The sequence below is a fragment of the Varanus komodoensis genome, unplaced genomic scaffold (assembly GCF_004798865.1).
Source record: "Varanus komodoensis strain SLA01 unplaced genomic scaffold, ASM479886v1 scaffold14_1, whole genome shotgun sequence".
NCBI classification, from domain to species: Eukaryota; Metazoa; Chordata; class Lepidosauria; order Squamata; family Varanidae; genus Varanus; species Varanus komodoensis.
In genome coordinates this window covers 11412545-11429780 of record NW_025335438.1, presented here as the reverse complement: position 1 = coordinate 11429780, position 17236 = coordinate 11412545, and the positions used below count along the sequence as shown (strand labels likewise).

The window sequence follows — 17236 nt, the reverse complement described above, 5'->3', positions numbered from 1 at the left end:
TGCAAACTTTGCCACCTCACCAGTCTTGTTTTTCAGAATTTTATGTAGTAAAAAGCACAAGTTCCAACACAGGTCCTTGAGGCACAGAGTGACTTAACAGAGTTTTAGCTATTTGTCTATCAAGCGCAGGTTGGTAAACTCCCATTTTTGCAGGAACTATAGAACATAAATTTCACTCAATTATTCCACATAAAGTTTACTTCATAGATCGCTTTCTGTCTGCTATTAGATCAAAGAACACTAAACAAATCCAGAAATGTTCTGATTTTGCCAGAACTGACAAATACATGCAGTATGGCACGTATTTTATGGACCTGTACTAGCTAGCAATGAGGTGGCTAGATGGAGTCACTAAAGCAGTGCATGAGCTTAAGTGGACTCCGGGGGATGGTGGAGGACATGAAAGCCAGGAGGAATGTTGTCCATGGGGTCGCGATGGGTCGGACAGGACTTCGAGACTAGCAACAACAACGAGCTAGCAAGCATGTTATATTTAGAGATAGATAGGTACACACACATCCTTGTGCACATGCATATACAAAGCCCCACAAACATGTGTGCATGTGTAATGATAGAGCTAGATAAAGGAAAAAAACCCCGAAATGCTGAAGCCAAAAGAGCTTGAAGTGCAACAGATAGTAAACTGGTGACATTTGTAAGCTGAACAACACATTCAACACAGTGAAACACTATCACTGTGATAACACTATCTATTAATACCAGTTAGCACAAGACAGCTAGACAGATAATGTTATCATAGCAGTTGTTATTGTGAAGGGGTCACAGTTCTTATTTTGTATATATTTTGGTTCTGCAGAAAAGAATCCCAGCCCTATCCACTTAAAGTATCTAACTCACCAAAACATTCTCACAATAAATCTTAAGGTATCCCAAGATGTAATGCTGTAATTTGGCATTCAGGGATATTTAGTAAACATATATATTTTTTTACTTTTGTATATACTGAACTGTAAAGCAACTATAGATCCCACACTTCAGAATCTTCCAAACTAGGTTAAATTGTAAAACCCTGCAACTATACTAAAGAAGTCCATTTAATAGAATACGCAGAGAATAGCTCATTACATTCTAAATGTTTGAATCTGATATCAACAGTCTAACAGTATGAAATGCCAATTTTAAAAGTGTAAACAAAATAATACTATCAATTTATAGAATGGGATGCCAAGGAATCTGAAGCTGCATCTCAGTTCTATGTGGCAGTAGGAGGACAGGCACGTTCAAACATTAAGGCATTTAGGAACATTTTCTTTACCTTGTTCTTTTATTTGACGAATCTGCTTCACAGTTTCTTTCAAGATTGCACATTTGTCAGGTTTGAAGTTGAAGTTGTCAATATCATTAAAATTAGCAAAAATCAGCTCTGCAAGCTCTTCTATGTACTTATTCTCTTGCTCGCGATTACGTTTTTCAGTGCTTCTTTTAGGACTGGAAGAAATATTTAAAAATGAAACTTTTGAAGAAATCTACAGGTCAAAATGAAAAATGGAATTTTTAATAAAAGTGGTGTAAATGTAAAATGTAACCCCCAAATGACACTCATTTCTCTAATATAAATATTTTATATTTACAACTTATTTCCAAATCTGTAAATATGGAAAAAAAATGAACAAACACCCACTCATACCACTCAAAGTTTAACCTCTTAAGTTTATGGTGGTTTTCTAGGGTATTTGATAAGAAGATCTTAATGCATAGAACAACACTGAATATCACTGTAAACAGATCTTTCTTGGTTTCATTATCTGTCCACTGATATGACTGATGTTACCTGCGATGCTCCCAAAAAGGGGAAACCTTTCTGCCTAAAGAATGCAGAAAAAATCATTTTGATTCAGTTAAGCTATTACTTTATGAATTACTTCTGACCTGTACATTCAAATAATTTTGTAGCAAGGATGAGATGCTGTTAGGTGGGATTTGGAAATCATTTAAGCCACAATATCAAAGTCTGCATTTCAATGGCAAATCACTCCATTTTTAGGCAGTTCTACATTTCCACAAGTGATCCTGAGAAACTTAACAAGGGCTTAAAAACAAACAAACAAAAATGATTTCTAGATATCGAGGCTGTGTGCAACTTCAAGTGCGCAGAATATGCTGCTGGCCAAAACCTTAGAAGTTTTGGCCAGGCTGAATTTGTTTCCTTCTAGCTGGGTGATGAGTCCTCTGTGCTCAAAAAGGGTCTTTAAAATTCCTCTAGACTAGCAATTATTATGCAAACAAAAGGCAACATATATACATTTGCCTGATTTGTATACTGTATATACGGGTCACATATTTTAGCTTTTTCTGGCAGGTTCTGTGGCAGAATACACACTGCACTGTATTGAATGAAAGGACTCAAGCACCAAAAGATCAAGTCAGAATCTTTGATTTTATTTATTTATTTAGTTAGTTAGTTAGTTAGTTAGAAAATTTCTATGCCGCCCCATTCGCCGAAGCCTCGGGGTGGCTCACAACATGAAGGGCGGCTCACAACATGAAACATTTCTTAAACATAAATAACAAATGCCTTCAAGAAACTGGCTGATTTTATGGTCAGTTCTTCTATGATTCATTATTTTACTGTATGTATGTATGTATGTATGTATGTATGTATGTATGTATAAATGCCTATAAAATGTTTTTGCCAGGTGCCTATGAACTTTGGAAAAGAGAAGCCTGAACTATTACTCACATATGCTCTGAGGCCTGTAAATCTTATACACAGCACAAATTCCCACTGACCTTAGGATTTGAACATTTCTCCTTCTTGCTGCTAAGATTTTTAAGATGCTAAGATCTGTCTGCCCTGCCTTCCTGTGAGAGGACAGGAAATGCTGTAGGAATTCAAGAGCTCCGAGACTTTCTGTGAGTCACACAAAAAGACTTTCTTCTCTGAATCTCTCAAAAACTGTCCCCATCTTCCGGAACAAGCACTCTCATGAGGTCTATTCTGGTGAGCAGGAGCAGGGCTTGGCCAATCAACCTTCCCGCAAAGCGTGTCATAATGAAATCTGTGCCATAGGTCCCCAAGCACAAAGCAGCCACACCTACAGCAAGAAGGCCTTTAGGCATATAGATGCACACATGTAGGTTTCCTCACACAGCAATCAGGGTGCAAAACCCAATGCAGTTGTGGGTGGAGCTCCCTGCATGATTCATTTCACTACTTTTAAAGATGTCTCTACAGGATTCCATTTTCCATGTTCTTGCTGAGGGCCTGAGCCAGTAGCTCACTACTGAAACTGTTACTTGCCTTAGCAATAGTGTAGAGGTATTCACATTCTACTCCTGCAGCCACCCAGCATATGAGGGGGTTGCTTTAACTAGCCTTTCTTTGAACTGATAAGATAATTAGCAGCCATACATGACAGCAGCCACACACTTACATGGTTCCACCAAGTAAGAACATGAGAGCTGTATCCACATAGACTCATAAGTATTGCACTGCGAAAACATGCAACTTTGATCATGCGGCTTCTAAAGATTACCCAACACTTCAATGGTGAAAAATTCTCTTTTTTTCCCCAAGTGATGTCAGAAAACTTTTAAGAAGTGTTTGAAAATTAATACTTATTTAAAAAATCACTGGATGATAGAATGAACGTAGAAGTCAAACATTTGGCATTTTTAAAATAAATTGATAAAGCTTAACAAATTTTATAGTAATTGGAAGGCCAAACCCTTCAAATAAAAACTTAACTGAGGATGTTCACTCAACCTCTTTTCATTTCTTCCCCCGCCACAAAAAAAATAAAAATAAAAAACTGTCAGAGAAGACACTGTATTGTGATTTAGCAATGTAACAAGGCAAAGACATATTTGTGCAGCAATAATGGCAACTTAATAATTCATTCCCCTGCACACTGTATTTTTGCATGTAAATTCTTACAGAATGTATGAGCTTCCGGGATTCTCCAAAGCATTGTAACTAACCTGGGTCCAAGCTGATCGGGACATTCCTTGCGTTTTCTTGACTCTGCCCGGGTGGGGTCAGAGGAATTTTCACCAATCCCACTCATCTTAAACACATATCAGCAACTGAAAGAGAAGGAAGAGAATATAATGAACAGGGTAAAGATGTCTTGGTTATTTCAGTACATAAGATTTCATTAATCACTTTACACTATCTATAATTCAGTTTCCTCAAAAGACTGAGTATATATACTTTATGTTGTACTGTATACAACAAACAATAAACCACAGACTGAAAATTATTTAATATTTCGGCAAGAATACTTAAAAGTATATTTAGAATAATCGAGTTATGCACAGTAGCCAGTTTAATTGTTTCCAGCTTGAAAATTAGTATGCTTTATATAGAATAGTTCAGTTTCTGAATTTCCAAAGCACAGCAGTATAACACACAAGTGAGTGGTTTCAGAAACAACCAAACCCTTTATCATAATGCAGGCCTACTGGCATTTCAGAATTTGCAAAAGGCAAGAGTTCCTGCTTCACTTTCCTTTTGGAATAAATCTTTTTAATCTTTCAAGCAAGCATGCCCTGAAGAACTGCTACACATCAAAGGGTCAAGAGGATTCTATTGTGTCAATAAGCCTGATAATAATGGCAGATGTTAAAAAACAAACAAGCAAGCAAGAAAAATAAGCAAGCAAAACCAGTTTAAAAGTCCTGTTACTATTGAGATGCCACAGAAATATCAAGTTCAATCCTGTCTAGTAGGTTTCAGAAGTTAAATCTACTCAATAATACCTTCTCCTAGGTAAGGAAAGCTGTATAAGATAGCAGGTTTAAATACATATGAAGCATATATATGAGGTATATTTGTTTAGGCTCTTATAGTAAAAGAACCACCAATTATCTGGCCTGTCAGGACATCATCCAGGGTCTCAAGTTTACCTATAGGGCGATAACACACCCCCACTGTCAGGTCTCCTTCCCTGTCAAAACCCCTAAGTTTCACTCAGACTGCCTCTACCGAATCCCCATCTGTGCTGCATTCTATCTCACTGCATCCTATCCCTTGCCTGACGTATAAAGCCACGCCCCCACCCCTCTTTCCCTTCCTGTCCTTTCTAAAAAGGTGATACCCTTCTATGTTCACATTCCAGACTTGCCTTTCATCCCACCAAGTTTCTGTGATTCCCACCAGGTCTTCCTGCTTATTACCCATGCTCCTAGCACTGGTGTACATGCACCTCAACTCCTTCCCACCACTTCCTTTCCTTGGAGTTCCCAGCCTCCTCCTTCCTCCCATCCTCCCTGATACCTGGCCCCTCTCTGTAGGAGTCCTGTCAGTCCCTGCAGTACCTCTAAAACCCTGCTCCCAGAGCCCTGATCCTCTCCCCACACTTGTCTAGCGCAGACACATTTCTGGGGGGCCTGAACCCCCCCAACTGACTGTTTATGACTAGACTGTTATAATCTGTTATTGATAATAACATGAATGCAGCCATATTGGGTATGATATATAATTCAGGGTAGGCAACCTATGGCCTCCACACTTTGGATTACCCATAAACCATAGCCAGCATGGCCAATGATTAGAAAATAGAAAGCGGGAGGGCAGCATGTTGCATACCCCAGGTATAAGTCATCCCACAACTTGCCATTTGCTACCTCTTTAAGGGTGCAACTCTGTCATGATTGGAACACCTCACTTAAAACTTGACAAGGGATTTGTGTGTAGCAGTTACATAAATGGTAAGAAGGTAGTGGAAGAGAAATTCAGGCCTGTCCTACACACTATTTTCCAGATTTATCTGCCCTTGATGCTCTATTTGTCTTGGGTAGAGGGACCTACATGTACTGATATGATACCTGTTTGTTCATCCCAGCCTGCAGAATGGCAAAAAAGCAGTTGAGGAAGATTTAAAAACTGTAAGAACAGCTCAGGAGCAAAGGGTAACCCTATAACCTGGTGGTGTTTCTTTTAAATTAATTGGGTGATAATGTGGATATGGGAAATCCTGCGATGAATCTCATTTGAAGTCAATGATTTCATAGGTTTCAAAGGCTTCCTCCATTAGTGTCTCAAATTTTGTCTTCCATTTCTGGAAATTTCCTCCCGTTACAGTTTATTTTGTATGCATGCACACTCACAACAGACCATTTGCTATTCTCTTTTGCAAATTTCTTAGTATGTGACCTTGAATAGTTGCTTTGTCTCAGCCATCAATGTTATTATGAAGTTGAAACATGAACAAGTAAGAAACTTGGAGGACGAGAAAATACAAACAGATCAGTAATGGAAGCTAGTAATAGTAGTAGTAATAATAATAATTTACTAGAGTATTGAATGAGCAGTTATTTTGTCTCACCTTGAACAAGTCTTCCACCATGCAGTGCCCTCCAAATGTGTCATGGTACAGCTACAATCACCTCTAGCCAGCACAATCAGTGCTGGCTTGACATGATGGGGATTGTAGTCCAGTACATATGGAAGCCCTGCTCCATACTTACAAGTTATCTTATACTACGAAAATGAATATATCTATTGAGAATTTGTTGTTGTTGAATAGCGTGTACTATAAAATAAGTACACATCAATATTTAACTATTGAAAGGCAATCACGCACACATGCGTACATGTACACACTCCACCAAAGATCTCGATACAAATCACTTTCTTCATGGTAGCAGTGGTTGGGGAAAATGCTCTGCATGCTATCTGGAGTTAAGAGAAATTTTTGGGCAGCAGGGAATAGTGTGGTGGTGGCTGACCAAGCTATTTGTGGGGTCTGCAGCTAAGAATAAGAATTATACGTAACTCAAGTAATTTCAGATGTGAAAATGGGGGGGAGGAGTTTGATGCCTAAATTCCACAGTCTAATTTATATCAATCCTTACATTGCTTTTTTGGATTATTTAAACTGGTCTTGTACAGCTGTCTGCAATTCTATGTAAAGTCACCTAAGTACCACTGAAATCAGTTGTATCTGCTTCTAAGAACAAAAGTGCAGTAATTGGCTCTGGATGCCAGGGAAACTTGTTCCAGGGATGCTTGTTCCAGGGATGCCAGGGATGCTTGTTTTATAGTGTATATTTGTATTTTATTGTATATATTTTAAAATGTTATTTTAAATTTTTTGTTGTAAGCCGCCCCGAGGCTTCGGCGAATGGGGCGGCATAAAAATGTTTTAATAGATAAATAATAAATAAATAAATAAACCCTGGTTCAAACCATGAACACACTAGATAGCTTCAGCAAGTCTCTCTCTCTGTCTGCATTTGTGTATTAGTACCACCACCTCAGTCTTTCTTCAGTATGGTGATAACACTGACCTACATGACTAGACTGTTATAAGAATTACTCTAAGAATATATTTGAAGCATACTAAAAAGCTCCTATACCATCATTAATATTTCCTGTACAGGACAATAAACTAATATTATTTATTTAAAACATTTCTATGCCGCCCCCATTGCAACAAAGCCTTGGGGCGGCTCACAATATCCATAAAATAAACATAAAAATACAATCAATAATTTAAAAACTGGTACCATCTCGGCTATACATTAAAATCTATAAATACAATAATAATAAATTAACAGTTAAAATAACTTTTAAATAAAAAGGTCTTCGCCTGGCACTGAAAAGCAAATAATGACGGCGCCAGGCGGACCTCTCTGGGGAGCGCATTCCATAGGTCGGGTGCCACCGCAGAAATACAGCCAAAGAGATCATAGTGCAGGGCAAATTTCAAGCTTACACTCTTAGAAAAAGCCTGAAAACGAAAGGAAATTTGTAAAATTGCAATGTTTACTTTATTAATTGCAAATGGGTTTTTTCCTGGAGACAGCAGAATACTTATTCATATAGGAAGGATCATTTTTATTCCAAGATGTCCTGATTGGAAAGAGAATGAATGGGCTGGTGAAAAACACATGCAGCAGCCTTTGCAGGTTTTTAGTTTTTTGTTGATCTAGGTCTAGGATTTTATAAGACCCTCAAGTACATCTCAATAGGGTGCTTCTTGGAAACTTGGTATCTGTTTTATATCTGATAGAAAAAAACCAGTGAAGCTTGTTGGCTAAAAACAATAAAGCGATAAAGTGACACTAAGTATATAATCCCAATGGATATGTGTTGAATTAAAAAATACTGGGGAGATGTTAACGGACAAACACATCAGAAAAAGACAATTTAGAAAAGTATTTCAGCAGTGCTTAACAGATGACTGAAATTTTCCTCCATTCCCATTTGACCCAACAATAAGTGTGTATGTGTGGAGTATCAAAATGCTATAGCAATGATATGCCAATATGTTCTTCAGCATGTTCACAACTGTGACAAATATTGTTATGTCCAATTCTTGGAAGATGCAGCTGTCACACTTTGTGGTTATGCTAGGCTTCTCACAATATATTTTTAATCCAAATATGATGCTGTGGTATTATTCCTGATTCCCAGTGGCTGGGTTAAAATTTTCATTCAAGAAAAGTCCATGCATGTCAGGGCCAATCTAATAACTGAGAACTAGAATGAATACTGGAGTAAAAGTAAGGAATATAAGCAACTGCTATGCCAGTTGCTTATATTGAAGCAACTGGCATAGCAGAAGAAAAGGGAGAGAGAAGGTGAGCTGAAAAACAAACAACAACGGTGTAAGGAGATAAAATGAAGCTTAACTGAAAATAAAAAAACAAAAATGTGGGGTTAAATCTCAGCTACAAGTCAAACAATGAAAGATCCCCATCTTTCCAAAAGTTAGCATGCTTGAGGTTGTTGGAATTTTTAATCTAGCAGTAGCTTTATTATGATGATGATTTCTACTGCAGAGTATTTGCTGCAACACCAGAAGTGTTGCATGGTGAAGGGATTAGGAGAAACCAAGACAGACTGGTCAAAACCAAAGGGGCAGATCTCACTTCTATGGAAGTAGTGTTCCACTGCACTGTGTAAAAGTAATACTGAGACCACAGGCATTTATAAATAGAATGAATACTGTATACGTATGGAAAAACTTAAAAGCAATTTTCTCCGCCTATTTTTTCAGTTGCAGAATTCATATAGCTGAGGACGAATCCTTTATTTTATACACTGCTGCATGGCAAAAATTTAACATGTGTATAGTTTGAAAAGTAGCAAAGAAAGAAACACGCATCCAGCTATCCAAAGTAAGTCACCGTGTTATGGTCAAGCGAAGAACATTCAGTTAATAAAATAAAAAAATTCAACTGCAACATTGCTAAAGCTTCCTAGAAAATAAGAAAACTGCATACACAAAGTGTTACCACATATGTACCAGAGTTTTGTAAATCATCACACCGCACCACAACCAATTCCTTTCTATCATCTATTTTAACAGAAAACATATGAATGTTAAAATGCATTGTCCAATTTGAGATGTAATTCTGCCAAGACAAGCACACCATCCAATACCAAAGTTACCAGCATTCCCCTTTCTATCCCAGGACGAATATTTAATATTTTATAAAGAACAGTCTATGAATCTCCTACAAACTTCACTGTTTTGAAACATCTGTGACTACTCAAAACTTCCACTCTACACAATCATCACTATTCATAAAATGATATAAAGGTTCGTTGCTAGCAGCTTGTCTCTACAGAACTATTCGTAAGTACACACTGAAGATTAAAAAAAGTTTAATACAAAAGTCAAAGTATAGATTCAGTAAAAGATAGGTGCTTCTCACAACTTCTCTCTCCCTCTCCCTCTCTCTCTCTCTCTCTCTCTCTCTCACACACACACACACACATGATTAGATGTAGTTATTGGTATAGCTTTGCTAATTTCTGTCCTAGAAATCAGCAAAATTTCACTTAGTTCAGAACACACATGCCAAACCAGGAACTGCATGTAAGTGGCAGGCACATATGGGGCAGAAAATTTTCTAGCTTTATTTTTCTATAGCAAATTTCCATTCTGTAAGACCATTAATGATAAAAAAGGATCCCAATTGCAAATACAGTAAGAGGTAAGTTACAATAAGAGGCAAGAGGCAAGGAATACTGATCAATGCTGTAGATGAGTGGTTGTCAGCATATTCATGAACAGTTCTTTCAGCTGCCAAATGTATTAGTGTGTCAATAGCTTGATACCTTTGGTACCTCTATTTCTTAAAAATGGGAAAAATATAAGGAGAAACTATTGCCTTTAAATTGTTACATATATTCAATCAGTGCTTTTTTGGTAAAAAAGAAAAAAAAAAGGTGTCGGAACTCATGTTGCGCGCGACCACACACACCACTCCCAAGCCGAGCAGTGCCCTCATTTATCTCACTATCAGATAGCAGACACAAAAGCAGCTCCCCCCTCAGCAGGCACTATGTTAATGATGTTTGCTGCTGATCTTCGTAAAATCACTTCGTAAAATCCATTGGAAAAAAAGGTGCCGGAACACCGTTGCGGTGCATTCTATGACAAAAAAAGCCCTGTATTCAATAAAATCTCTATATTATAACTTTTAAGTCAGAGTCAGTGTACATTAATTTACCTGCTCAAATATTTCATGTCAAGCACTTGTGCATTGATACACAAGAGAGTAATTTTTAAAGCTTTGTTTTCTAATGCAAGTAAAATAAACACTTTTGACTATACTATAGTGTCAAAAATATTCCCATGCAAATTATAAACCCTCTTAGTTTGCATGGAAAAACATTTTGATTCAAAATTTTCAAGACAACCGACATCACTATTGGTTTTTCCAGCATTGACAATGTCATTGGCCCAGCTCAAAGTTTTACTTTTGACCTTATTTATTTATTTATTTATTAAAACATTTTTATGCCGCCCCATTCGCCGAAGCCTCGGGGCGGCTTACAACATAGATAGTAACATAGTTAGTACTAACTTACAACATAGTTAGTATGTTTCTAACATAGTTAGAAACTCTTTACAGTTCAAGATTAGGTTCCTCTGAGGATCACCTGTCTACAAAGTAATAACTTTAACCAAAGCCTGTGACTTACTTATTTGCATATTAATTTTACTAATTTATGTAGAACTATCTAGTTCAAGGGACTGCAGGTGGTACAGTGGTTTAAACTGCTGTGCTGCTAGGCTGGTTGATGGAAAGGTCACTGCTTCGAATCTGCACAATGGGATGAGTCCCCGTTGCTCCGTCCCAGCTCCTGCCAACCTTGCAGTTCAAAAGCATGCAAATGCAAGTAGATAAAAAGGTACTACTTTGGTGGGCAGGTAACAGCGTTTCATGTACTTCAGTGTTTAGTCATGCCAGCCACATGACCACGGACACTGTCTGTGAACAAACGCTGGCTCCCTCGGCTAGGAAATGGAGATGAGCACCACCCCCTAGAGTCAGGCATGACTGGACTTAATGTCAAGGGGAAAACCTTTAACTTTACCTTTATCTAGTTCAATCCTCCTTATTCTTTCCTTTTGCTTTCCTTTTCAGCCCCTCTTCTGCTCTGTTCAATAGATGGCTAGAATATGACCTACCTCATGTAAAGCCATGATCCCTCAGTTAGCATTTAATGTTGCATAAGCCGAAAAATGTTAAGAGAGTCTTCCAATTCACTCTATTTCTCATACTGATTTTTATTAGAACAACTTTAGATCAGTGTTTGAGAAAAAGAGATATGCCTTCCACTGTCTGACTGAAAACCAATAATACTCATGATTTTTTTGGCAAACACACAGAAGCTACTGGGAAGACAATGTAATAAACACATTAGACTGCAAATGGGCAGCAGGAGCCCTTTACTACCATGTAACCGTCAGATACATGACTAAGACATGATAAGGATTACTGATACCTAAAAGCACATTTCTGCAACTCTGTCTTTACATTTAAGGGGTTCCTTTCATATCTTCAGAACTTCAGCATTGGCAAATTGAAGCATCATTTTGCTGCTTTAAGCTATCCAGGGGAAAAAATTAGCTAGTCTGACATCGACAGCAAAAAATGGCTTCTAGTTTCTGTATTCCTAAACACCTAGGTCCTTAATATAGGTATTCACAGAGCTGCTTACAAATTAGGCTACGTCAACCACCTTCAGTAAGCCCCTTTAACAAGCCCCAAAATAGCAAGACGGTTTTAACACCATAACAGAAAAGTACATTCTATGAGCAATATTAGAAATTGTGATTCTGTCTTCACTCATTCTGCAACTGATGCAAGATGCTTCTTAACTGAATTGTCACAATCACAGCAACAAAACTCAATACTCTTAAAAAGAAAAATGTGTGTGTGTGTGTGTAGACACTGTATCACTTGTTAATAATACTACTTCATAACAAAAGCTTTCCTGCTGCTAGTTTAAGACACTTATTCAAAATGTCAATAAAACTACAGCTGAAATACAGAACATATACTACTGAGAAGCAAGGAGCACTACAGAGATTATATGTGTACAGTTATTTCATAACGTTACTATAAATAAGCACATTATACTGAGACATTCAATATCAAGACTGCTGAAATAACAAGTTTTTCTCCAGTATTTTAACTAAGGTGGGAAGAAGAATGAATGTGTTACCAAGTCATTTAATATACATTTTACTACACAGTAGTGCATGAAAATGAGACTAAATTCAATATGCTCCAAAATTATAATTACAATTAAGGTTTTAATAGCCATCAACTTAAAAAAACATTCAACTGAATATTACTGTTGCATTTTCAGAACAGTCACTGGAATGCATTATCCTCTGGATTTAAAATTTAACTTTCCTTCTTTCCTACATTACAATCCACTGATGCATGAAAATTCAGCCAAAGATAAAATAGATTTAATTATGCATAAGCAGCCCTAAACCTGAATATATCAAAATGCTGCACAGGTATAACATCAACTTGTTGAAATGTAATTTTAAAAATTCAGTGTAAAAATTAAGAAAAGGTTCTTCAAGTTGCAGGCACTTCACAGCCAGACAGGCTTCTGCCTAAACATGAATAGCTGTTACAAGCTACAACATTTCATTAAAAATATTGTGAACCTCCTAAATGTGATATTTTGGATTTACTGTGCAAGCAAAAGCAATATGTTCATTCTAAACTACTAACTACAAACTAGGCAAATTGAAAAACTACAGCTTTAATTTGTACACAAATTACATACTAACTGTATGCAAAAACCACTATGGCATGCTGTTTTTAGCATCCCAGAATTCTTTTTCAACAGGTCATTGATCTTTGTTGCCCAATCCAATATATTAAATATAACTTTCCTCTTGTCTAAGAATTTATACAGCAATTCAAGATATGGTGAGCTAAGTGTTTCATACTTTTGAGTCCTACCAATACATAATACCCATGCTATGGGATTTTTGGCAGTGCACTATAAGCTACCAAGCATGATTTATGAAATGAAGCTTTGCACACCTATAACAAATAACTAATCTTTCTTAGCACAGGAATATAACAGATGTAAATGCACATCCCATGTTCTTTTTCTCTGAGAAAACTTAAAAGAAACAATGTCGTACATTAGAGTTTGTTTTCAATAACTTACAGATAAATTAAAATTAAAACACTAATATATCATACTTGCTAGCTGATCATAGTATTATAGATATTGATAGACCATTTGATGTTCTTTTCAAATAAAATGAAAAATGCATACCATTACTTCAAGACTAGGAAACAGTAAAGTTAAATCATTACAAACCATTAAAATAGTACCAGTTTGCATCTTAAATTTCACTATCACAACCTGAAATTTTAAAGATTAGGACAAAGCTGTATTTTAACTACAAGTATTACTATTCAGATTTTACAAATTTTAAATACTAACACACTTTAAGAAACTTGAACTGAAAGCAGAACTGAGCGTGACATTCAGCCTTAAACAACAGATACACCCAACCATTTAATAATTTATCTCAATAAGAGCACCAAAAAAAACCAAGGAAATTTCACCAAACACAACAGGTAGAAGAACGGAAAAGATAGGATATGAGGGAAGGGGGAGCAATATAAAATAAGAAATCCATAACCAGTCACTCTTGGATAAATTCATTCATACTAACTAACTGAGTTCAGGGACACAGAACATCTTTCGGTCTGGGGGCCAAATTGAATTTTGGAGAAGTATCCAGTGGTCACTTTTCAGAGGTAGACCATGCCAAAGACAAAAGGTGCTGAACTAAAATGTAAAAGATGCAAGTATATTTTAGCTTAAAACTTATACTGCCAGTAACAAAACCTTCAGTTTCATTTCAACCTTTTGAGACGGGGAAAGAAAACTACACAAACGCTGGTAAAACACACACACCCAAAAAAAAAAAAAAAAGGTGGTTGGGGAAAGTAGGACTCTAGGAGTGCTGTATTTTGCCCCTGGACTTGAGGTTTAGCACTGCTGAATTCGGTCATCCATATCATGGAAGTTATTCAATATTGTATACAATTTTGCATTATGGATTATGGATATAAATATGTTCCATTATAATCCTAGAATCTAGGTTTATCCCATGAAGTTGAATGGTAGGAAAATCATGACAAATAAAAGTAAGCACTTTTTAGTTAAACAACGGAGCTTGCTACCAACTTGGATAATTTTAAAAGGGGATTAGACAAATTGTGAAATAAGAAATGCCTGACATTCAAGCTGGATTCTGAGAAAAATGAACTCAGGATCGTATCATAAATATCTGGAGTACACCTAAGAATTTCAGAAGAAAATCACTCTAGTCCTTGGACTGTGCAGATCACAAGAAGCTAATGATAGTTCTAGAAGAAAAGGGTGTGCCTCAGCACTTGACTGTCCTGATGCATAACCTAAACAAGAAGCTATGCTCAGAGCAGAATACGGAGAAATCAGCAAAAGCATCAGACAAGGTCCCTTTCTGTTCAACATGTACACAAAATGTTTCACAAGCAACATTGTATTATATCAGAGGAAGTAGCAAATATTGGCAGAAGATCCATCAAGAATTTGAAATATGCAGATGTTACCAATATTAATGACAGAAAGCAGTAATTGGAACAATGAAAAAATTGAAACTATTCCTGATAGAAGTTAAAGAAGAAATTGCAAAGACAGTACAGTTTGTTTTTCAAACATTTAAAAACAAAAACAAAAATCATGACTGCACAACTTTACTCACACAGAAATAGAAATTGTGAAAGATTTTGCATACCTTTGCTCAACCATCATTTCAGAAGGCAACTACAGCCAAGAAATTTGAAGAAGATAGATTTGGGAGGCATCAAAGAAAGAACCAGAAAGAATCAAGTATAAGTACTATTCACCAGAGACCAAGGCCAAGTTCATCCATGCACTTGTATTCCCAATTTGTAGATGTGGAAGCTGGACAGTGAAATAAACTGACAAGAAGAAAACAGAGACATTTGAAATACAGTGCTACAGGAGAACTTTGTGAATATGCTGGGCTGACAGAAAGAAGAACAAGTGGGTCACAAAGCAGATCAAGCCAGAACTTTCTCTGGAAGTAAAAATTATGAAACAAAAGCTGTCATACTTTGGACATTTCATGAAAAGGCAAGACTCTCTAGAAGAGACAATAATGCTAGAGAAATATGAAAGCAGAAGATAAAGAATCTGACCAACTATGATATGGATCAATTCCATAAAGAAAGCCATATCCTTGAGGTTACCAGAGGTGAGCAGGGCTGTCAAACACAGAACAATTCGGAGGGCATTCATTGAAAGTTACTTGATAACTTGAAGGTACGTAACAAGAAATTATGGAAACTGATGTATTAGCACTGGTTGCCCTATCCAAGCCTTTTCCACTACACCATCACCTCAACGACACACTAGCCAGGCAAGACAGCAACTTTCTAATGCATCCAAGTTGTTGATTACTGCCCATTGTCGCCTACAACCTTCACCCAACAGGTGAAGTCCCGACTTGACTTCTGTAACGCGCTCTTTGTGGGTCTGCCCTTGAAGACGGTCCGGATACTTCAATTGGTTCCAAATATAGCTGCCAGGCTGCTGACGGGGACTGGGCATTATGTTCACATGACTCCAGTTCTCCGTCAGCTTCACTGGCTCCCCATTGAAGTCTGGGCCCAATTCAAGGTGTTGGTTATGACCTATAAAGCCCTTAACGGCTTGGGTCCTGGTTACCTGAAGGAGCGCCTACATCCATATATGCCTGTCCGCCCCCTGAGATCAGCGGCAGAGGCCCTTCTCCAGGAACCCTCCATGAAGGATGTTAGGAGGGGAAGTACTCAGAGGAGGGCTTTCTCTGCGGTGGTGCCCAATCTATGGAATGCGCTCCCCAGAGAGGTCCGTCTGGCGCCGTCATTATTTGTTCTTCGGCACCAGGCGAAGATCTTTTTATTCAAACGTTATTTTAATTGTTGATATTATTTATTTATTTATTTATTTATTTATTTATTTATTTATTTTCTGGCCAGGTTGCCTCAAATTATATTGTTTTTATATTGTGTTTATTTATTTATTATTGTGAGCCACCCCGAGGCTTCGGCGAATGGGGCCGCATAGAAGCTTCCTAAATAAATAAATAAATTGATCCTAGATATTGAACTGTTGCACTGAACGTACAGGCTGGTCCATAAGTCTGCACACTATGAATACCAGTTGAGTGCTGCTTACTCCATGTATGGCTCTTAAGCACTTCCCTTCAGCCATGCTCCTGTACCCCTGCAATCTCCATGGAGATAGTGAGTATTCACCATACTGCAGTGAGCAGCAGTATTCCATACCATCCATGAAAGTATTCTGCTTCTAACCTATTGGCTGTTTGCTCATTGTCTAAGCCATAGGATTCTTGCCGCTGGCAGGGTCTTTCTTGCATTTCTCTTTCTGTAGAAAGAATGCATCCCTACAACTGTTGCTGAGTAAAGTGCACACACATCTGAATTGGTATGATGGAGATGTGCGCTGTCTGTATTTTTAATAGGAAGAGATCCTTTGAGACGGCCTTACCCAGACTGTGCCCTCCAAAGACCTTGAACTACAACCCCCATTCCCTGACCATTGACCAAGCTTGTCGAGACGGAGCAAACTTGCAGTCTGAACTTCCTGAAGTGGTCCATGTGGAGAAGGTTGCTTCACAATGACTCTCGGGGTCTGACAGCAGCCAAAGTGAGTGTGTGTGTGTGTGTGGGGGGGGTCAGAGGTCATTGGGTGACATGGACAAGAGTGGAATTCCAAGTCCCTTGAGCCCTATGACCCACATTGGAGAGAAGTCCTGTGAGCAGAAGTGAGATGGCAGGCAGCAGGTGTGACCACTGGCCATGAGATGGGAAGAGGGATCTGCGTGGTGGCAATGGAATGCTGGCAAGCTGTGACAGCACAGCAGCCTTGCATGAAGATGGGACTGGTGGATGGGACTGTCCATCC

General features: G+C 37.8%; 1 protein-coding gene across 7 annotated transcripts in view; it reads right to left on the bottom strand.

Annotated features, from left to right (window-relative positions):
- The window catches only part of NCOA2 (nuclear receptor coactivator 2), a 168691-nt gene that overhangs the window by 66874 nt on the left and 84581 nt on the right, over positions 1 to 17236 (bottom strand). For all 7 annotated transcript variants that reach the window (XM_044423977.1, XM_044423980.1, XM_044423974.1 and 4 more), the window contains exons 3-4: positions 3943 to 4047; positions 1277 to 1449 (exon numbers count right to left, since the gene is read on the bottom strand). In XM_044423977.1, coding sequence (XP_044279912.1) covers positions 1277 to 1449; positions 3943 to 4028 — 259 coding nt within the window. In that variant the 5' untranslated portion in view covers positions 4029 to 4047. The remainder of the gene's footprint in view (positions 1 to 1276; positions 1450 to 3942; positions 4048 to 17236) is intronic.